This window comes from Seriola aureovittata, chromosome 8, assembly GCF_021018895.1.
Source record: "Seriola aureovittata isolate HTS-2021-v1 ecotype China chromosome 8, ASM2101889v1, whole genome shotgun sequence".
Lineage (NCBI taxonomy): Eukaryota > Metazoa > Chordata > Actinopteri > Carangiformes > Carangidae > Seriola > Seriola aureovittata.
Window position 1 is genome coordinate 7271826 of NC_079371.1, and position 24503 is coordinate 7296328.

The window sequence follows — 24503 nt, forward strand, 5'->3', positions numbered from 1 at the left end:
TGTGTGTGTGTGTGTGTGTTGTGTGTGTGTGTGTGTGTGTGTGTGTGTGTGTGTGTGTGTGTGTGTGTGTGTGTGTGTGTGTGTGTGTGTGTGTGTGTGTGTGTGTGTGTGTGTGTGTGTGTGTGCTTGAAGAATTCAATTCAGTAGAGGCTAGTAGTAATGTTTCTCTCCCAGTAGAAATGGCTGCTGTTTGTTCAATTGTTGTGATAGATTGATGCGGGGTGGGAAAAGATGGGCTTTTATGCACTTGAAGATAGGAACAGAAAAGTCTTTATGAGAAGCCAATAGCTCTCCGTTCCTCTGGTGGACCCTTTGATGGGAGATGCCTCTTGGTGGAAGTTTTTCTCCTCTTTTGCGAAGTCTCTGACAAAAGCTTTTCCATGTATTTTAGGCAGTTAGGTAAGACGCAATTACCCCCAAAAGGGCACTTTTCATTTGTAATTCCCCAAAAAAGCTACCTACTATCCAACATTTTTCCTGTAAGGTTTCAACAAGTGGCCACACTAATAGTCTCCATTGTTTTCACTTTACACAGCATAGAAAATACCTGCCTCTTCAAATAACAAAGCCAACAGTGTGCTCTTGTTAAGTGCACATTGCTCATATAGTGTCAATACACCTGTACTTTGACTCAATATGAAATTTAAACTATAAGTGCACTGTATGGTGAACAAAGCTGATGGCAAGATGTCAGCTGGAGCACTGGATGCTTTTGTTGTAGCCATTTTACAGTAACAAAATATCACAAAATGATGGGTTACTGTGAAGAAATCACCTGATATGAACAAGGGAAACTGTTCCATTTAGTTAAGTATTAAAAACTGTTGGTTTGATTGTGGGTATACTGTATATAATGTGTAGTATAATGTGACATAGTATTTGTGCGCCCTTTATTCAAACCCCCAGTAGTTGTAATTTTTATAGATCCGTTTGTGGATTGTTCCAATTTTTTTTTTGTTTTTTTCCTTTTTCCTTGTTTTTGACTACAACAGCCAGGCCAGTCCTATAAATGGGTTCATCACTGACTGGTTATACCATTGGTTAGCTGGCTGAGTTTTGGAATTCCCCTATTGGTTGTTGCTCTTTCAAAACGATTTAGCACTGACAAGCAGTGTTGCCAACTTAGTGCTTTTGTTGTTGCAGTAACACACTTTTCAGATGCCTTTAGCAACTTTTTTTTCCCAAAAAAGCACCTAGCCGACTTTTTGGATAAAATTGAGCTACTTTCAATACAAGAGAATCACCAGCATTGCCTTACGAGCGTGAGGTCGGGCTTTACCTCCATATACATACCATTTTATGCTGACTGCACGGCGGCTGACATAAATGAGCTTGTAACTTTCTCTCTGAGTGATCATTTTAGAAGTAAATATAGCTGAAATCACAGCACAGCAGTGTCTTGTGTTTGGTGATTTTGTCAGATGACGTAACAGAAATAAAATCAAGATTTACAGCTTTATTGTAAATTCAGCTGCATTAGACTGAGACTGATTTACACTTGCAGAATGCAAATAGTCTATGACGCAGTTCAGCCTTGTACTGGGTTTTGACCTCGTCTTGTTCGATAAGGGCGTAGGTTTGCATATGGATGGTAGAGACATATCCCTACCAATATTTGAGTGAACTCATTTGCACTATGTTTGCAGTGAATTTATATTAAATAATTCCAATGTGCCCTCCAAGACAACCGATGTAGGCATGATAGCATTTGATTGACTGAAAGGGCGGGGACTATCTGAAGGCTCACGTCATGTGAGAAAATCACAGTGGTACCTAATGTCACCAGAGAAATGTCAACTGATGTTATTTAACCGTGTTAGCTAGCGTTAAGTAGCAAGCTAACCCTAGCTTCTCGCTTGTGTAGTCTCTTAGTAGTTTTATGCCTTACAATACTATGACGTTTTTTGACAAATTTATGCCTTACTTTACTATGACATTTTATGCCTTACTACACTATAACGTTTTTTGACATTTTTATGCCTTACTACTCTGACGTTTTTTGACATTTTTATACCTTAGTATGCTATGACGTTTTTTAACAAATTTGTGCCTTACTATACTATGACATTTCATGCATTACTATACTATGATTTTTATTTTACATTTTTATTCCTTACTATACTATGACGTTTTTTTTTACATTTTTATGCCTTACTATACTATGACTTTTTTTTGACATTTTGATGCCTTACTATACTGTGACGTTTTATGCCTTACTATACTATGATATTTTTTGACATTTTTATGCCTTACTATACTATGACGTTTTTTGACAAATTTATGCCTTATTATACTATGACATTTTATGACATTTTGATGCCTTACTATACTATGACGTTTTATGCCTTACTATACTATGATGTTTTTTTTTACATTTTTATGCCATACTATATTATGACGTTTTTTGACAAATTTATGCCTTACTATACTATGACATTTTTTGAAATTTTGATGCCTTACTATACTATGACGTTTTATGCCTTACTATACTGACGTTTTTTGACAATTTTATGCCTTACTATACTATGACGTTTTTTTAGATTTTGATGCCTTACTATACTATGACTTTTTATGCCTTACTATACTATGAGGTTTCATGCCTTACATTTTTTGACATTTTTATGCCTTACTATACTATGACGTTTTTTTTTTACATTTTTATGCCTTACTATACTATGACATTTGATGCCTTACTATACTATGATTTTTATTTTAAATTTTTATGCCTTACTACACTATAAAATTTTTTGACAAATTTATGCCTTACTATACTATGACGTTTTGTGCCTTTCTATACTATGATGTTTTTTGACATTTTTATGCCATACTATATTTTTACGTTTTTTGACATTTTTATACCTTAGTATACAATGATATTTTTTACAGATTTGTGCCTTACTATACTATGACATTTTCTTTACATTTTTATGCCTTACTATACTATGACGTTTTTTTTTACATTTTTATGCCTTACTATACTATGAGATTTCATGCTTTACTGTACTATGACATTTTTTGACATTTTTATGCCTTATTATAGTATGACATTTGATGCCTTACTATACTATGATTTTTATTTTAAATTTTTATGCCTTAATATACTATGACGTTTTATGCCTTACTATACTATGACGTTTTTTTTTACATTTTTATGCCTTACTATACTATGACTTTTTTTTGACATTTTGATGCCTTACTATACTATGACGTTTTTTGACAAATTTATGCCTTATTATACTATGACATTTTATGACATTTTGATGCCTTACTATACTATGACGTTTTATGCCTTACTATACTATGACGTTTTTTTTACATTTTTATGCCTTACTATACTATGACTTTTTTTGACATTTTGATGCCTTACTATACTATGATGTTTTATGCCTTACTATACTATGACGTTTTATGCCTTACTATACTATGACGTTTTTTTTACATTTTTATGCCTTACTATACTATGACTTTTTTTGACATTTTGATGCCTTACTATACTATGACGTTTTATGCCTTACTATACTATGACGTTTTTTTTTTACATTTTTATGCCTTACTATACTATGACTTTTTTTTGACATTTTGATTCCTTACTATACTGTGACGTTTTATGCCTTACTATACTATGACATTTTTTGACATTTTTATGCCTTACTATACTATGACGTTTTTTGACAAATTTATGCCTTATTATACTATGACATTTTATGACATTTTGATGCCTTACTATACGATGACGTTTTATGCCTTACTATACTATGACGTTTTTTTTACATTTTTATGCCTTACTATACTATGACTTTTTTTGACATTTTGATGCCTTACTATACTATGACGTTTTATGCCTTACTATACTATGACGTTTTTTTTTACATTTTTATGCCTTTCTATACTATGACTTTTTTTGACATTTTGATGCCTTACTATACTATGACATTTTTTGACATTTTTATGCCTTACTATACTATGACGTTTTTTTAGATTTTGACGCCTTACTATACTATGACTTTTTATGCCTTACTATACTATGACATTTTTTGACAAATTTATGCCTTAGTATACTATGAAATTTTTTGACAGATTTGTGCCTTACTATACTATGACATTTTTTGACATTTTTATGCCTTACTATACTATGACGTTTTTTTTTACATTTTTATGCCTTACTGTACTATGACTTTTTTTTTGACATTTTGATGCCTTACTATACTGTGACGTTTTATGCCTTACTATACTATGACATTTTTTGACATTTTTATGCCTTACTATACTATGACGTTTTTTGACAAATTTATGCCTTATTATACTATGACATTTTATGACATTTTGATGCCTTACTATACTATGACGTTTTATGCCTTACTATACTATGACGTTTTTTTTACATTTTTATGCCTTACTATACTATGACTTTTTTTGACATTTTGATGCCTTACTATACTATGACGTTTTATGCCTTACTATACTATGACGTTTTTTTTTTACATTTTTATGCCTTACTATACTATGACTTTTTTTTGACATTTTGATTCCTTACTATACTGTGACGTTTTATGCCTTACTATACTATGACATTTTTTGACATTTTTATGCTTACTATACTATGACTTTTTTTTGACATTTTTATGCTTACTATACTATGACATTTTTATGCCTACTATACTATGACGTTTTTTTTTTACATTTTTAATGCCTTACTATACTATGACTTTTTATGCCTTACTATACTATGACATTTTTTGACGAATTTATGCCTTAGTATACTATGACATTTTTTGACAGATTTGTGCCTTACTATACTATGACATTTTTTGACATTTTTATGCCTTACATACTATGACGTTTTTTTTTTACATTTTTATGCCTTACTATGACATTTGATGCCTTACTATACTATGATTTTTATTTTAAATTTTTATGCCTTACTATACTATGACGTTTTTTTTTACATTTTTATGCCTTACTGTACTATGACTTTTTTTTTGACATTTTGATGCCTTACTATACTGTGACGTTTTATGCCTTACTATACTATGACATTTTTTAACATTTTTATGCCTTACTATACTATGACGTTTTTTGGCATTTTTATGCCTTACTATACTATGACTTTTTTTGACATTTTGATGCCTTACTATACTATGACGTTTTATGCCTTACTATACTATGATTTTTTTTTACATTTTTATGCCTTACTATACTATGACTTTTTTTTGACATTTTGATGCCTTACTATACTGTGACGTTTTATGCCTTACTATACTATGACATTTTTTGACATTTTTATGCCTTACTATACTATGACGTTTTTTGACAAATTTATGCCTTATTATACTATGACATTTTATGACATTTTGATGCCTTACTATACTATGACTTTTTATGCCTTACTATACTATGACATTTTTTGACGAATTTATGCCTTAGTATACTATGACATTTTTTGACAGATTTGTGCCTTACTATACTATGACATTTTTTGACATTTTTATGCCTTACTATACTATGACGTTTTTTTTTACATTTTTATGCCTTACTATGACATTTGATGCCTTACTATACTATGATTTTTATTTTAAATTTTTATGCCTTACTATACTATGACGTTTTTTTTTACATTTTTATGCCTTACTATACTATGACGTTTTTTTGACATTTTGATGCCTTACTATACTGTGACGTTTTATGCCTTACTATACTATGACATTTTTTGACTTTTTTATGCCTTACTATACTGACGTTTTTTGACAAATTTATGCCTTATTATACTATGACATTTTGATGCCTTACTATACTATGACGTTTTATGCCTTACTATACTATGACGTTTTTTGACAATTTTATGCCTTACTATACTATGACGTTTTTTTAGATTTTGACGCCTTACTATACTATGACTTTTTATGCCTTACTATACTATGACATTTTTTGACAAATTTATGCCTTAGTATACTATGACATTTTTTGACAGATTTGTGCCTTACTATACTATGACATTTTTTGACATTTTTATGCCTTACTATACTATGAAGTTTTTTTTTACATTTTTATGCCTTACTATGACATTTGATGCCTTACTATACTATACGTTTTTTGACATTTTTATGCCTTACTATACTATGACGTTTTTTTTTACATTTTTATGCCTTACTATACTATGACTTTTTTTGACATTTTGATGCCTTACTATACTATGACGTTTTATGCCTTACTATACTATAAAATTTTTTGACATTTTTTTACATTTTTATGCCTTACTATACTATGACGTTTTTTGACATTTTTATGCCTTACTATACTATGACATTTTTTGACATTTTGATGCCTTACTATACTATGACGTTTTATGCCTTACAATACTATGACGTTTTTTTTTACATTTTTATGCCTTACTATACTATGACTTTTTTTGACATTTTGATGCCTTACTATACTATGACGTTTTATGCCTTACTAATACTATGACGTTTTTTTTTACATTTTTATGCCTTACTATACTATGACTTTTTTTCACATTTTGATTCCTTACTATACTATGACGTTTTTTCACATTTTTATGCCTTACTATACTATGACGTTTTTTCACATTTTTATGCCTCACTATACTATGACGTTTTTTGACAAATTTATGCCTTACTATACTATGACATTTTATGACATTTTGATGCCTTACTATACTATGACGTTTTATGCCTTACTATACTATGATGTTTTTTTTACATTTTTATGCCTTACTATACTATGACTTTTTTTGACATTTTGATGCCTTACTATACTATGACGTTTTATGCCTTACTATACTATGACGTTTTTTGACAATTTTATGCCTTACTATACTATGACGTTTTTTTAGATTTTGACGCCTTACTATACTATGACTTTTTATGCCTTACTATACTATGACATTTTTTGACAAATTTATGCCTTACTATACTATGACATTTTTTGACAAATTTATGCCTTAGTATACTATGACATTTTTTGACATTTTTATGCCTTACTATACTATGAAGTTTTTTTTTACATTTTTATGCCTTACTATGACATTTGATGCCTTACTATACTATGATTTTTATTTTAAATTTTTATGCCTTACTATACTATGACGTTTTTTTTTACATTTTTATGCCTTACTATACTATGACTTTTTTTTGACATTTTGATGCCTTACTATACTGTGACGTTTTATGCCTTACTATACTATGACATTTTTTGACATTTTTATGCCTTACTATACTATGACGTTTTTTGACAAATTTATGCCTTATTATACTATGACATTTTATGACATTTTGATGCCTTACTATACTTATGACGTTTTATGCCTTACTATACTATACGTTTTTTTTTACATTTTTATGCCTTACTATACTTTGACGTTTTTTGACATTTTGATGCTTACTATACTATGACGTTTTATGCCTTACTATACTAAGACGTTTTTTTTTTTTTACATTTTTATGCTTACTATACTATGACTTTTTTTGACATTTGATGCCTTACTATACTGTGACGTTTTATGCCTTACTTATACTATGACATTTTTTGACATTTTTATGCCTTACTATACTATGACATTTTTTGACATTTTTATGCCTTACTTATACTATGACATTTTATGACATTTTGATGCCTTACTATACGATGACGTTTTATGCCTTACAATACTATGACGTTTTTTGACATTTTTATGCCTTATATACTATGACATTTTTATGCCTACTATACTATGACTTTTTTTGACATTTTGATGCCTTACTATACTATGACGTTTTATGCCTTACTATACTATGACGTTTTTTTTTACATTTTTATGCCTTACTATACTATGACTTTTTTTGACATTTTGATGCCTTACTATACTATGACATTTTTTGACATTTTTATGCCTTACTATACTATGACGTTTTTTTAGATTTTGACGCCTTACTATACTATGACTTTTTATGCCTTACTATACTATGACATTTTTTGACATTTTTATGCCTTACTATACTATGACGTTTTTTTAGATTTTGACGCCTTACTATACGATGACGTTTTATGCCTTACTATACTATGACGTTTTTTTTACATTTTTATGCCTTACTATACTATGACTTTTTTTGACATTTTGATGCCTTACTATACGATGACGTTTTATGCCTTACTATACTAAGACGTTTTTTTTTACATTTTTATGCCTTACTATACTATGACTTTTTTTGACATTTTGATGCCTTACTATACTATGACGTTTTATGCCTTACTATACTATGACGTTTTTTTTTACATTTTTATGCCTTACTATACTATGACTTTTTTTGACATTTTGATGCCTTACTATACTATGACATTTTTTGACATTTTTATGCCTTACTATACTATGACGTTTTTTGACAAATTTATGCCTTAGTATACTATGACATTTTTTGACAGATTTGTGCCTTACTATACTATACGTTTTTTGACATTTTTATGCCTTACTAACTATGACGTTTTTTTTTACATTTTTATGCCTACTATACTATGACGTTTTTTTTTACATTTTTATGCCTTACTATACTATGACATTTTTTGACAATTTTATGCCTTACTATACTATACGTTTTTTGACAATTTTATGCCTTACTAATACTATGACGTTTTTTTTTTACATTTTTATGCCTTACTATATACTATGACATTTTTTGACATTTTGATGCCTTACTATACTATGATGTTTTTTGACATTTTTATGCTTACTATACTATGACATTTTTTGAAATTTTTATGCCTTATTATACTATGACATTTTTATGCCTTACTATACTATGAATTTTTTGACATTTTTATGCCTTACTATACTAAGACGTTTTTTTTTACATTTTTATGCCTTACTATACTATGACGTTTTATGCCATACTATACTATGACGTTTTTTGACAATTTTATGCCTTACTATACTATGATGTTTTTTGACAATTTTATGCCTTACTATACTTTGATGTTTTTTGACATTTTTATGCCTTACTATACTATGACGTTTTTTTTACATTTTTATGCCTTACTATACTATGACTTTTTTTGACATTTTGATGCCTTACTATACTATGACGTTTTATGCCTTACTATACTATGACGTTTTTTTTTACATTTTTATGCCTTACTATACTATGACTTTTTTTGACATTTTGATGCCTTACTATACTATGACATTTTTTGACATTTTTATGCCTTACTATACTATGACGTTTTTTGACAAATTTATGCCTTAGTATACTATGACATTTTTTGACAGATTTGTGCCTTACTATACTATGACATTTTTTGACATTTTTATGCCTTACTATACTATGATGTTTTTTTTTACATTTTTATGCCTTACTATGACATTTGATGCCTTACTATACTATGATTTTTATTTTAAATTTTTATGCCTTACTATACTATAAAATTTTTTGACAAATTTATGCCTTACTATACTATGACGTTTTGTGCCTTTCTATACTATGATGTTTTTTGACATTTTTATGCCATACTATATTTTTACGTTTTTTGACATTTTTATACCTTAGTATACAATGCAATTTTTTACAGATTTTTGCCTTACTATACTATGACATTTTCTTTACATTTTTATGCCTTACTATACTATGACGTTTTTTTTTTACATTTTTATGCCTTACTATACTATGAGATTTCATGCTTTACTATACTATGACATTTTTTGAAATTTTTATGCCTTATTATACTATGACATTTTATGACATTTTTATGCCTTACTGTACTATGAGATTTCATGCTTTACTATACTATGACGTTTTTTGACAAATTTATGCCTTATTATACTATGACATTTTATTACATTTTTATGCCTTACTATACTATGATGTTTTTTGATATTTTTATGCCTTACTATACTATGACGTTTTATGCCATACTATACTATGACGTTTTTTGACAATTTTATGCCTTACTATACTATGATGTTTTTTGACAATTTTATGCCTTACTATACTTTGATGTTTTTTGACATTTTTATGCCTTACTATACTATGACTTTTTTTGACAAATTTATGCCTTACTATACTATGACATTTTTATGCCTTACTATACTATGACATTTTATGCCTTACTATACTATGACGTTTTTTGTCAATTTTATGCCTTACTGTACTATGTCGTTTTTGACATTTTTATACCTTATTATACTATGACATTTTATGCCTTACTATACTATGACATTTTATGCCTTACTATACTATGACATTTTTTGACATTTTTATGCCTTATTATACTATGACGTTTTTTGACAATTTTATGCCTTACTATTTTATGACTTTCAATGCTTTACTGTACTATGATTTTTTATGCCTTATTATACTTTGATGTTTTTTGACATTTTTATGCCTTACTATACTATGAGATTTTATGCCTTACTATACTATGACGTTTTATGCCATACTATACTATGACGTTTTTTGACAATTTTATGCCTTACTATACTATGATGTTTTTTGACAATTTTATGCCTTACTATACTTTGACGTTTTTTGACAAATTTATGCCTTACTACACTATAACGTTTATTGACATTTTTATGCCTTACTATACTATGACATTTTATGCCTTACTATACTATGACGTTTTTTGACAATTTTAAGCCTTGGTATTCTGTGACATTTTATGCCTTACTATACTATGACGTTTTATGCCTTACCATACTATGACGTTTTTTTTTACATTTTTATGCCTTACTATTATATGACGTTTTTTTAGATTTTGATGCCTTATTATACACTATGACGTTTTTTGACAATTTTATGCCTTACTATACTATGATGTTTTTTGACATTTTTATGACTTACTATATTATGACATTTTATGCCTTACTATACTATGATGTTTTTTGACATTTTTACGACTTACTACATTATGACATTTTATGCCTTACTGTACTATGATTTTTTTGACATTTTTATGCCTTACTATACTATGACTTTTTTTGACAAATTTATGCCTTACTATACTATGACATTTTTATGCCTTACTATACTATGACATTTTATGCCTTACTATACTATGACGTTTTTTGACAATTTTATGCTTTACTATACTATGATGTTTTTTGATATTTTTATGCCTTACTATACTATGACGTTTTTGACAATTTTAAGCCTTGGTATTCTGTGACATTTTATGCCTTACTATACCATGTTGTTTTTTTGTCAATTTTATGCCTTACTGTACTATGTCGTTTTTGACATTTTTATACCTTATTATACTATGACATTTTATGCCTTACTATACTATGACATTTTATGCCTTACTATACTATGACGTTTTTTGACATTTTTATGCCTTACTATTTTATGACTTTCAATGCTTTACTGTACTATGATTTTTTTATGCCTTATTATACTTTGATGTTTTTTGACATTTTTATGCCTTACTATACTATGAGATTTTATGCCTTACTATACTATGACGTTTTTTGACATTTTTATGCCTTACTATACTATGACATTTTCATGTCTTATCATACTATGACTGGGACCCCAGAGCAGTGACAGAACACAAAATACACCAGCAATAACAGTGGAAGGGAGTTTATTGAGGAGAAGGCAATGGTGATTTAAACATGGAGGGGGAGTGGGTCCAGGGAATCCAGGTGTGAGAGTGCGAGGCAGGGGTATGGGCGACCAGAGTCAGGTGAGTAAACACACTCTCGAACATGAGGGATGGCTGGAGACAAAAGGCAGGTGGGTGGTGTGGCGACAGCGAAGTGTCGCAGGATCAGCAGCCCACAAATCAGGAAGTCTTCTGGAGCATAGAAGAACAAAGGGTTAATACAGACAAAACACAGAGAAGATCAAACTAATCAGAGCGGGTGAGAGAATAACTACCACTGTGAAGAGCAGAAGAATCTGGCCACGAATGGATGGATGACCGGTACTGCAGATGATGACTGACAGATTGCAGGTGTCGTAGTGAGCTGCTGTTCAGACCTCGCCTCTGCAGAGTCACCTGATGTCAGGGGAAGAACACAGACGTACACACATACACAATGGTAGGGAGACAAACAGGAAAAGGGAAAACACTGGGAAACACAGCGGGACTGCGACAATGACATTCTTATGCCTTAGTATACTGTGACTTCCTGGGCCTGGGGCCTTTCTGTGTGGAGTTTACATGTTCTCCCTGTGCCTGTGTGGGACCACTATGGTTTCCTCCCACAGACCTGCACATTAGGTCAATTGGCAACTCTAATTCCTTACTATATTATGACATTTTTGCTTTGCTATACGATGACTTCCCAGGACTGCGACATTTCTGTGTGGACTGTATGCCTCATTATAGGATGAATCTTTTTGTGCCTTAATGTACTATACTATGACGTTTTTTGTCATTTTTAAGCCTTACTATACTGTGACATTTTATACCTTACTATACTGTGACGTTTTTTGACAAATTTATGCCTTACTATACTATGACGTTTTATGCCTTACTACACAATGACGTTTTATGCCTTACTACACAATGACGTTTTTTGGTAAATTTATGCCTAACTATACTATGAAATTTTTTGACAAATTTATGCCTTACTGTGCTATGACATTTTTTGACAATTTTATGCCTTACTATACTATGACATTTTATGCCTTACTATACTATGACTTTTTTTGGTAATTTTATGCCTTCCTATACTATGACATTTTATGCCTTACAATACTATGACGTTTTTTGACATTTTTATCCCTTACTATACTATGACATTTTTTGACAATTTTATGCCTTCCTATACTATGACATTTTTATGCCTTACTATTCTATGACATTTTATGCCTTACAATACTATGACGTTTTTTGACATTTTTATGCCTTACTATATTATGACGTTTTTTGACATTTTTATGCCTTCCTATACTATGACATTTTTTGACAATTTAATGCCTTACTATACTATGACATTTTATGCCTTACAATACTATGACGTTTTTTGACATTTTTATGCCTTACTATTCTATGACTTTTAATGCTTTACTATACTATGACGTTTTATGCCTTACAATACTATGACGTTTTTTGACAATTTTATGCCTTCCTATACTATGACGTTTTTTGACAATTTTATGCCTTACTATACTATGACGTTTTATGCCTTACTATACTATGACGTTTTTTGACATTTTTATGCCTTCCTATACTATGACATTTTTTGACAATTTTATGCCTTACTGTTCTATGACATTTTATGCCTTACAATACTATGACGTTTTTTGACAATTTTATGCCTTACTGTTCTATGACATTTTATGCCTTACAATACTATGACGTTTTTTGACATTTTTATGCCTTACAATACTATGACGTTTTTTGACAATTTTATGCCTTACTATACCATGACGTTTTTTGACATTTTTATGCCTTACTGTTCTATGACATTTTATGCCTTACAATACTATGACGTTTTTTGACATTTTTATGCCTTACAATACTATGACGTTTTTTGACAATTTTATGCCTTACTATACCATGACGTTTTTTGACATTTTTATCCCTTACTATACTATGACGTTTTTTGACAATTTTATGCCTAACTATACTATGACGTTTTATGCCTTAAAATACTATGACGTTTTTTGACAATTTTATGCCTTACTACACAATGACGTTTTTTGGTAAATTTATGCCTAACTATACTATGAAATTTTTTGACAAATTTATGCCTTACTATGCTATGACATTTTTTGACAATTTTATGCCTTACTATACTATGACATTTTATGCCTTACTATACTATGACTTTTTTTGGTAAATTTATGCCTTACTATACTGTGACATTTTATGCCTTACTATACTATCACAATTTTTGACAAATTTATGCCTTACTATGCTATGACGTTTTGTGCCTTACTATACTTTGATGTTTTTTGACAATTTTATGCCTAATTATACTATGACGTTTTATGCCTTACAATACTATGACGTTTTTTGACAATTTTATGCCTTCCTATACTATGACATTTTTTGACAATTTTATGCCTTACTATACTATGACGTTTTGTGCCTTACTATACTTTGACGTTTTTTGACAAATTTATGCCTTACTATACTATGACGTTTTATGCCTTACAATACTATGACGTTTTTTGGTAAATTTATGCCTTACTATATTATGACGTTTTTTGACAATTTTATGCCTAACTATACTATGACGTTTTATGCCTTACTATACTATGATGTTTTATGCCTTACTATACTATGACATTTTATGCCTTACAATACTATGACTTACAATACTATGACTTTTTTGACATTTTTTGACAATTTAATGCCTTACTATACTATGACGTTTTTTGACAATTTTATGCCTTACTATACCATGACGTTTTTTGACATTTTTATCCCTTACTATACTATGACGTTTTTTGACATTTTTATGCCTTACTATATTATGACGTTTTTTGACATTTTTATGCCTTACTATTCTATGACATTTTTATGCTTACTATACTTTGACGTTTTTTGACAAATTTATGCCTTACTATTCTATGACTTTTAATGCTTTACTATACTATGACGTTTTATGCCTTACAATACTATGACATTTTTTGACAATTTTATGCCTTACTATATTATGACGTTTTGTGCCTTACTATACTTTGACGTTTTTTGACAAATTTATGCCTTACTATTCTATGACTTTTAATGCTTTACTATACTATGATGTTTTATGCCTTACTATACTATGACGTTTTATGCCTTACTATACTATGACGTTTTTAGACATTTTTATGCCTTCCTATACTATGACATTTTTTGACAATTTTATGGCTTACTGTTCTATGACATTTTATGCCTTACAATACTATGACGTTTTTTGACAATTTTATGCCTTACTATACTATGACATTTTTTGACAGTTTTATGCCTTACTATACTATGACATTTTATGCCTTACAATACTATGACGTTTTTTGACAATTTTATGCTTTCCTATACTATGACATTTTATGCCTTACAATACTATGACGTTTTTTGACAATTTTATGCCTTACTGTTCTATGACGTTTTATGCCTTACAATACTATGATGTTTTTTGACAATTTTATGCCTAACTATACTATGACGTTTTATGCCTTACTATACTATGATGTTTTATGCCTTACTATACTATGACGTTTTATGCCTTACTATACTATGACGTTTTTTGACATTTTTATGCCTTACTATTCTATGACTTTTAATGCTTTACTATACTATGACGTTTTATGCCTTACAATACTATGACATTTTTTGACAATTTTATGCCTTACTATACTACGACATTTTATGCCTTACAATACTATGACGTTTTTTGACATTTTTATGCCTTACTATATTATGACGTTTTTTGACATTTTTATGCCTTACTATATTATGACGTTTTTTGACATTTTTATGCCTTACTATATTATGACGTTTTGTGCTTTACTATACTTTGACGTTTTTTGACAAATTTATGCCTTACTATTCTATGACTTTTAATGCTTTACTATACTATGACGTTTTATGCCTTACAATACTATGACATTTTTTGACAATTTTATGCCTTACTATATTATGACGTTTTGTGCCTTACTATACTTTGACGTTTTTTGACAAATTTATGCCTTACTATTCTATGACTTTTAATGCTTTACTATACTATGATGTTTTATGCCTTACTATACTATGACGTTTTATGCCTTACTATACTATGACGTTTTTAGACATTTTTATGCCTTCCTATACTATGACATTTTTTGACAATTTTATGGCTTACTGTTCTATGACATTTTTATGCCTTACAATACTATGACGTTTTTTGACAATTTTATGCTTTCCTATACTATGACATTTTTTGACAATTTTATGCCTTACTATACTATGACATTTTATGCCTTACAATACTATGACGTTTTTTGACAATTTTATGCTTTCCTATACTATGACATTTTATGCCTTACAATACTATGACGTTTTTTGACAATTTTATGCCTTACTGTTCTATGACGTTTTATGCCTTACAATACTATGATGTTTTTTGACAATTTTATGCCTTACTGTTCTATGACATTTTATGCCTTACAATACTGACGTTTTTTGACAATTTTATGCCTTACTGTTCTATGACGTTTTATGCCTTACAATACTATGACGTTTTTTGACAATTTTATGCCTTACTATACTATGACATTTTTTGACAATTTTATGCTTTCCTATACTATGACATTTTTTGACAAATCTATGCCTTACTATACTATGACGTTTTTTGACAATTTTTATGCCTTACAATACTGTGACATTTTATGCCTTACAATACTATGACGTTTTTTGACATTTTTATGCCTTACTATACTATGACGTTTTTTGACAATTTTATGCCTTACAATACTGTGACATTTTATGCCTTACAATACTATGACGTTTTTTGACAATTTTATGCCTTACTATATTGTGACGTTTTTTGACAAATTTTATGCCTTACTATACTATGATTTTTATTTTAAATTTTCATGCCTTACTATACTATGACATTTTTGACAAATTTATGCCTTCCTATACTATGACGTTTAATGCCTTACTATACTATGGTGTTTTTTGACAAATTTATGCCTCACTATACTATGATGTTTTAAGCCTTACTATACCATGACATTTTAATGCTTTACTATACTATGACTTTTGTGCCTTAATATACTATGACGTTTTCTTACATTTTTATGCCTATGACGTTTTAAGCCTTACTATACCATGACATTTTAATGACAATTTTATACCACTTTATACTATGACGTTTTTTGTTCATTTTATGCCTTACTATACATTGAATCTTTTGACTACTATGGTGTTTTTTGACAAATTTATGCCTCAGTATACTATGACATTTTTTGACATTTTCATGCCCTAATGTATTATGATGCATTTTGACATTTTTATGCCTTACCATACTGTGACTGTTACGTTTTTGTCAGAACTGATGTTGAACACCAGAGCAGAGACCCAACACAAAATACATCAGAAATAACTGTGTTTTTAGTTTTTGGGAGAGAAAGAAATGATGATGGAGAATGTGGAGGGAGGGTGGGTCCAGGGAATCCAGGACACTGGAGGCCAGAATCAGATGAGTAAACACACTCTCAGTAGCCCACAAATCAGGAAGTCTTCTGGAGCAACAGAGAACAAAGATTTAGTATAGACAAAAAATGGAAAGATTGCTGAATCACAAGATGACTCTGTAGTCACATAAACTAATCAGAGCGGCTGAGAGAATAACTACCACTGTGAAGAGCAGAAGAATCTGGCCACGAATGGATAGATGCCCGGGGTAGATATACTGCAGATGATGAGTGATAGATTGCAGGTTTGGTGGTGGGCTGCTGTCCAGACCTCGCCTCTGCAGAGTCACCTGATGTCAGGGGAAGAACACGGACACAGAGAGAGAGAGAGAGAGAGAGAGAGAGAGAGAGAGAGAGAGAGACACAGACAGACAGACAGACAGACAGACAGACACACAGACACACACACACACACACACACACACACACACACACACACACACACACACAACACACACACACACAACACACACACACACACACACACACACACACACACACACACACACACACACACACACACACACACACAACACACACACACACACACACACACACAGGGTAGGGTAGACAAACAGGAAAAGGGAAGACACAGCGGGACTCTGACAATGACGTTCTTATGCCTTACTATACCTTACTATACCTATACCCTACCATTCCTGGGCCTGGGGCCTTTCTGTGTGGAGTTTGCATGTTCTCCTTGTGCCTGCGTTGGTTCTCTCTGGGTCCTCTGGATTCCTCCCACAGTCCAAAGACCTGCATATTTGGTTAATTGGCGACTCTAATGCCTTACTATACTATGACTTCCCAGGCTGGGGCCTTTCTGTGTGGCGTTTATGCCTCATTATACGATCACTTTTTTTTAATCCATACTATATTGTGTTTTTTTATGCCTTACTATACAATGACGTTTTCTGACATTTTTATATCTTGCTATATTATGACGCTTTTATGCCTTACTATTTGATGATTTATTTATGGGGTGGCGCGGTGGCGTAACATTTAGAACTGTTGCCTCAGTCAGAAGTTTCTGGGTTCGAACCCTGGGCCCAGGGCCTTCCTGTGTGGGTTACTATGGCTTTCCTATGCCTTACTATACTGTGGCACTTTTTTATGCCTTAGTATACTATGACATATATGTCACCTCTTCATATATCCAGAGGGTGTATACAAGTTTATATGATATATGAAATACTCATTGTAAAATGCAACTTTATGTAAACATGCTTAAAAATTCTATATGTTTGTATATTATTTTCTTAATAATTTCTTATCGAATTTAAACATGCATGTCTCTCTTTTATATTTACATATATAGACATATACTGACAGGCTTTGGGATGAATATATATGTATGTCTTTAAATATATACATATGATTTTACTTCATATGTACATATATGGAAATTCAACACATGTACACATACTACATTTGCGTATGGGCATTCCTGAATGTAAATTCAGATCTTATATGTTAATAAATCGTTTGGTTGATGGCATTAAAAAGCCAATCTCTTTGTTTTGGAGGGGTGGGGTTGTTGCGTCCCTACCAATGTCGAGACCAAACCTACACCCTTCAATGACTGTGTTGAAAGGCGCAAGGTTGTCCTGCTTTCATTCAGTGTGAAGCATAACCTGTGGATGTAAAAATGAGTGCATGGATAAGTAGTGATGTTGTTTTTGAACACGCTGCCACAGCATGTTAGCTTTAATGATGACCTATTATATATAAACGCATGTTTAAATGGAAGTAGCAGAGAATACAGAAAATGTCATCTTTTTTTTTTTAAACATCCCGATCCTTTCTGTTCCTTCCTCCCTCCTTCTCTCCTCCTGTGCACCATCTGCATGATGCTTTGTATCCAATCTGAAGGAGGTCTGCTCTCTGTTCTCTACTGTGATGGTGGGAGTCTGTGTGTGTGTATTTGTGTATGTGTTCCTAGCCATCACAGTCACTCTCAGCTCATTACCTGACATGATGGATGGAGCGAGTGCCATTAAACAACGCCCAGCCCGGGACGCCTGGCACCCTACAGCTGGCACTGACTAATGTGTATAGTGGTGGCGGGATGCTTGGAAATACCAGGGAGTCCTGTGTGGGTGTGCCTGCAGTCATCTCCATGGCTATGCTTCGTGGTTCTGTCCAGCCCCACCTGCCACCTGGCTGACTGGTGGATGCCATGGGCATTTCTGGGCAGCCATGGTTGGATAGCATGGGAGGCAGTGTTTGTATGACTCTGTCATAGAACTGGCAACAGAGAAAACCCAAAGTGCAACTGGTCCTGCATCCTGACCACAAACATAGCAGTGAAACCTTATACTCACAGAGTGTATAGTTGCTAACTTAAACTTTTATTTTTTTACTTTTGATTTAATTTTACCAGGATAATTTGCTTCATTTTAGAAATTTTCAATCAGAGGATGCTAATGTAATCTTTTGTATCCTTTCATCTCACAGATAATCTTTCTGAGGCAGAATGACTGCAAAACACCAACAAGTCTTGCAGTCCTTGATGCCTACCTGTAGCAATCTTATTGTTCTTCTGCCCCCGCTTGCTTTTTCTAACTGCTTGAGTGTGTGCTGAATGTGTGCGTTTACTTTGTCTTCTGTGCATATGCTGCATCTGATGTAAGAATAGTTGAGGGGCTCTTGAGTGGAAGCCTGGATCAGGAGCTGAATGGAGTTACTATGACACCAGACACAAGCACCTCCACTCCAGCAGCTTCTTCTGTTTCTCCATCCTCCCCTGCTGCTCTGCTCTCAATCAGCCTGGATTTGCTTTATGTTGTTTCTCAGTCTCTTTTCTCTGCCTTCCTCACTTTTTCTATACAGTCTTTCATTTAGTTGAGCTCCTGCGTGCCAGTATGGATCAATGTAACAACACTTTCTTGTTCTTTCTCAGTCTCACTTTCTGGTTTTGATTCTTTGTTGTTTTTTGTATCTGAACAGACAACCGCCGTGCAGTCCTGGAAAGGTCTCGTTCACGCCACAACGCAAATCACCAAGCTCGATGATCGCCCGCGCCTACCACAAGACGCTAGATAAGTGCCAAAGAGGCCTGCGAGGTGGAGACCAAGAAGACATCTGAGGAAGGGACAGACTCACTGTGGCAAACACACACATAAAAGTATTCATACATACACACCACCAAGTACGGAACAAAAAAAGTCTAAAGAAGACACACAGAACTTTAAGATCTATAGTACATCACATGCAGACATTTTAATTTTCATGCTGTTTGTCAGACGCCTTACATATTTATTAAATACTCCACACTTTAAACATTTGTATCCTCCATAGATTGTTTGATTCATGAAATGGAAAATTTCACATGCTGCTGCTGCTGTTTGAAATGAAAGGTTTTCATTGCTTGAAAATCCATTTTGACTCTTACAAGTCCAAGCCTTCTATTTTAATAATTTTTTAATCAAAATACTACAGTTCACATACAGTTTTGACATGGAACATGCAGTGTGTTGGCATGTATGCTTATCATCCAGAAGAACGTACCGCACGAAGTTCAGTCAACACAGGGGCAGCGAGCCAGCTGTCCTTTAAATGGAAGACAGGGATTCACCACCCATGTTGGCAAGATCTGCAACCTGCTGACGGTGTCTTGAACAAGTCATTGAACTCGACAGAAGAAGGAGTGGTGGTGTAAAATGTCCACCCCCTCATCAATCCCTCCTTCAGCCAACATCAAAACAATTTATACTTATAAATGTACAAAAAGAGTCCACATTAATCATTCCATTTCATATCCCACAAAGCCACAAGAGCTGGCCCCTGTCTACGCTGAGATTTCAGAGCATGTGACTCATGGATCTTGAAACTGTAATTTCCATTTTGACGAGATGCATTTTATTTTTAGTTGTGTAATATCTAACCAATGCCTTTGGGTGCTGATCTCTGTCCCAAGGTCGCTTTTGCTGTTAACATGAGAGACTGACACATTTCTAAATGCATTTAACTGCCTAGAGAAGCTAACATGAACTCTATGACCTTCCCTGCGGTCACACAGGTTTCCAGTGGGTGAAGCTTGATTATACAAAGGTATTACAGCGTTTTTAATATTAATCTATTTCAATCTGTGTATTTTACTCAGTTCACCCCACTTAGAGTTTTCACAGCAGATTTTAAATATATTTTTTTCCCATTGGGTTTTCAAAAAAATAGCTAAATAAGCTTTGTAGGAAAACTAAACTGACCATATTTAAACAATTTGTTCAAGATAATCTCCACAAAGAAACACGTTTAACTGTTTCAACATGTGTAATAAATATAAACCCAGCTGTACTGCTTCGGAATTAACAATTTGATATATTTATGGTATCATGTATATTGTAGAACAAATGTTTTTAAGCTTACATGAAACACAGGCATTATTTTAAACCCTTTGGGGGAAAAAAAACACCTAAAATCTATTAAGGGAATCCATGGCTCAGGCACTAAAGAGTTTTAGGAGTACAAACCTTAACACAACTCAATTAAAGACCCTGTTTCCTGGCGGGATACTTCAGTCGTTTTCAGTAACATATTCCACCTGATGAAAATTTTCAGCATCAAAACAAACAAGTGATGCTTGGTGTCTGTATAAAAAATAGTTGAAACTTTGCTGTAAGCTTTGTTCCCCCTATAAGGACCCACAGTTTCTTCACGTCAACTATTTATTCATATATTCATGCCTAGGGCAGCAATGTCCCCTCATGGCCCTAAACTGTAAGCAGATACTACTAAAAACAACCACTGAATCCACACGGAGAATGGGTACGACCAGAATAATCGACTGAGGGGAACGGGAGACAAGATGATGCGCGTCTTAGCAAGTGAGTCTCCAGACGCCCTCCAATTCCCTCGCACTAATGGCACAAGTGACCCTCTACCATAACGCAAGTTACTTTAGTAATACAATAACTCTGCTTAAGGCTTTGAGTCTGTGTGTTTGTGTCTGGGCAAGTTTGTAAATGTATATGTATGTGTGTGTGTATGCACCATGCCAGCTCAATAATCGGAACAGGAACCCAGGCAAAATAGGATTCAGTGTTCTTGACTCCTGGGGTGAAAAGATGGAGATTTTTCATTTAAACAATCTGACAGTGCTGCTTGTGATGTGTCTGTTTCATGATGCCTCCTCTCCCAGCCTGCTTGCTTCTAAAAATGCAATTTTACACATCATCTCGGCTCAAGGTGCATCCACAACGCTCAGAGAAGTCTGCATATTTAAGAAGACAATAATTCTTCTCTGAATATAAGGTTCAAGCTGTTGCACAGAGAAAGCGTAGAGAATGAGGTTTCTGCATAAGGGATTCTGCACAGACGGGTGTTTTAAAGAGGTGTTGTACACAGCAGAGAGATAGATATGTGCCGTCAAAGGCAGTTTTGTAATTGCCCTTTGTCCTCCGCGCCACTACACCTGCACAGCTTAAAGTATTGAAAAAGACCCATATCAGTTCTCTATCAACATAAATGTCTGCTGTGACATTTGGTGGTTCTTCACCTTATGATTGGATATTGTACATTGCAAAACAACCAGTGGCTTGTTTTTAACAATTACAGTGTCTATTTCTTTATAAATAATTTGGCTGAAAACATGTTCTTCATTGTTTAACCAACTTAGATTTTTATTTCCACGTGTGCCAACCTTTATTTTTGGGGTTTTTTGGGAAAACAACATATAATGATGGGAAATCCTTATTTTGTCTTGGATATCAAAGGGAGTACAGGTCTCTCTTTGTGAAACTACAAGAAAGATTACAGATATAAAAACTTGATTTTTTATTATTATTTAATTTTAGCCATCATTTTAATAAACATTGATCCAATTATGAACTGAGTATGAAATTTTGATGTGATTACAAAATGATAGTCATGTGGTATTTCTTATCTAAAACAATGAAACATCTTTTGTAAGATGTAATTTATTTGGAGTTTTAAAAAAAAAAAATACAAAAAAACTTTTGTAATGACTGCATTGTTGAGCGTAATGAGCTAAGAGCTACGGTGTTAGCCATTGTAGAAGTTCCAGATCATGCATCTTTTCCAAAAAAGTGATCACTATGAACCATTATTGTTTTCTGAAACGCAACATAAAACCTAATGCAAATAATGCTTCACAAAAAGTTGGTCTTGTGACATTTTTTGCCATTTGATAGATGAAATGGCTGGAAAACAGTGGCTGACAAATCATCAGAATTCAGATTATTTTTCTTATTAAAAGCAGCTACAACGTTGGAAACTTTCAACTTTAAGAGGAACTTCTACAATGACAACATTCCTCATCAGCCGTGTAAGTGGTTGTTGTATTTCTCCCGTTCCATCTTTTAGGATAATCAGAAGTATGTGTTTTATAGAAATTAGCAGGAGAGTTTCAGATCAAAGAACCTGAACTGTTCCATCATTTTAGTGTGAAAAACAGGCCCGTGTCCGGGCCGATCATCCCATCGTCTTTTTAGCTTGTAACTAACAAATCGAGGTTATGACTTGTGCTCATGGTAATTGTAAGAATGAGGAGGCAGGGGTATGAGAGATCTATTAAAAATTGTAAAGGTGCCATTCTGGTGGTGATTGGTGGCAAGCGTTTTAATTAAAAGAAAAGTTTGCAATTACAAATATCTTACATTCACTGACTGTGCACTTTACCTCACAAGATATTCTGCTCAGGCAGAGGAAGAACTGTTTGAGATGTTTGAGTATGACATTGCCACTAACAGAGTGAACTATTTGCAAAGTATTTCTTTTGGTAAATAGTTCCCAGCTGCCACATATCCAGTTCTCTCCTACTTTGTTAGTGCTTACTATTGATTTGTGGAAGACCAATTACGGCTGAATCAACAAACAACATTCACAACTGTTGACAAACCCTGTCCGACCATGATGTGTAAGCTGCCATATCCCTGCCTACCTTCCATGTTGTCATTGAGTATGTTTTATTGTCTTAAGAAACATTTATATTTGTAACATTTTAAGTTTATTTGTATCCTTAAGAACATGAAAAAAACAAAATGGTTATGCACACTGTCCTTCCATGGCATATGATACTAAATAATAACCCCTTTGTTATATAAACTGATTTCTGAAAGATACTTTGTCTCTTTGTCTTGCATTTACTTTGTCACACATCAGAGGTATTACAATATTTCTCTATCAACCTCATTTTCACAAGTCTTCACTTTGTTTCACCACATGCTGGGGTCTAAAATTACATTTTAGTTTACTTTGTGGCAGGGCAGAAGATACCTGCCCCAGGCTAACTTATAGACAGGGATTACAGAGAGCTCTAGGTGTTAGCACATGATGAATGGGACAGCTACCTACCTATAAAAGCAACATATTTGGACCTTGGTGTCCCCACTGCTTTATCTTGTACAGTGTCAAAGGCAAAGTGATAATGCTGTCATGTCC

At 32.7% G+C, this 24503-nt stretch overlaps 1 protein-coding gene across 6 annotated transcripts in view; it reads left to right on the top strand.

Moving 5' to 3' along the window:
• Nucleotides 1-24184, top strand: part of diaph2 (diaphanous-related formin 2) — a 372424-nt gene extending 348240 nt beyond the window's left edge. For all 6 annotated transcript variants that reach the window (XM_056382907.1, XM_056382908.1, XM_056382912.1 and 3 more), the window contains one exon: nucleotides 20052-24184. In XM_056382907.1, the coding sequence (XP_056238882.1) occupies nucleotides 20052-20116 (65 nt within the window). In that variant the 3' untranslated portion in view covers nucleotides 20117-24184. The remainder of the gene's footprint in view (nucleotides 1-20051) is intronic.
• Nucleotides 24185-24503: the final 319 nt, after the last annotated feature.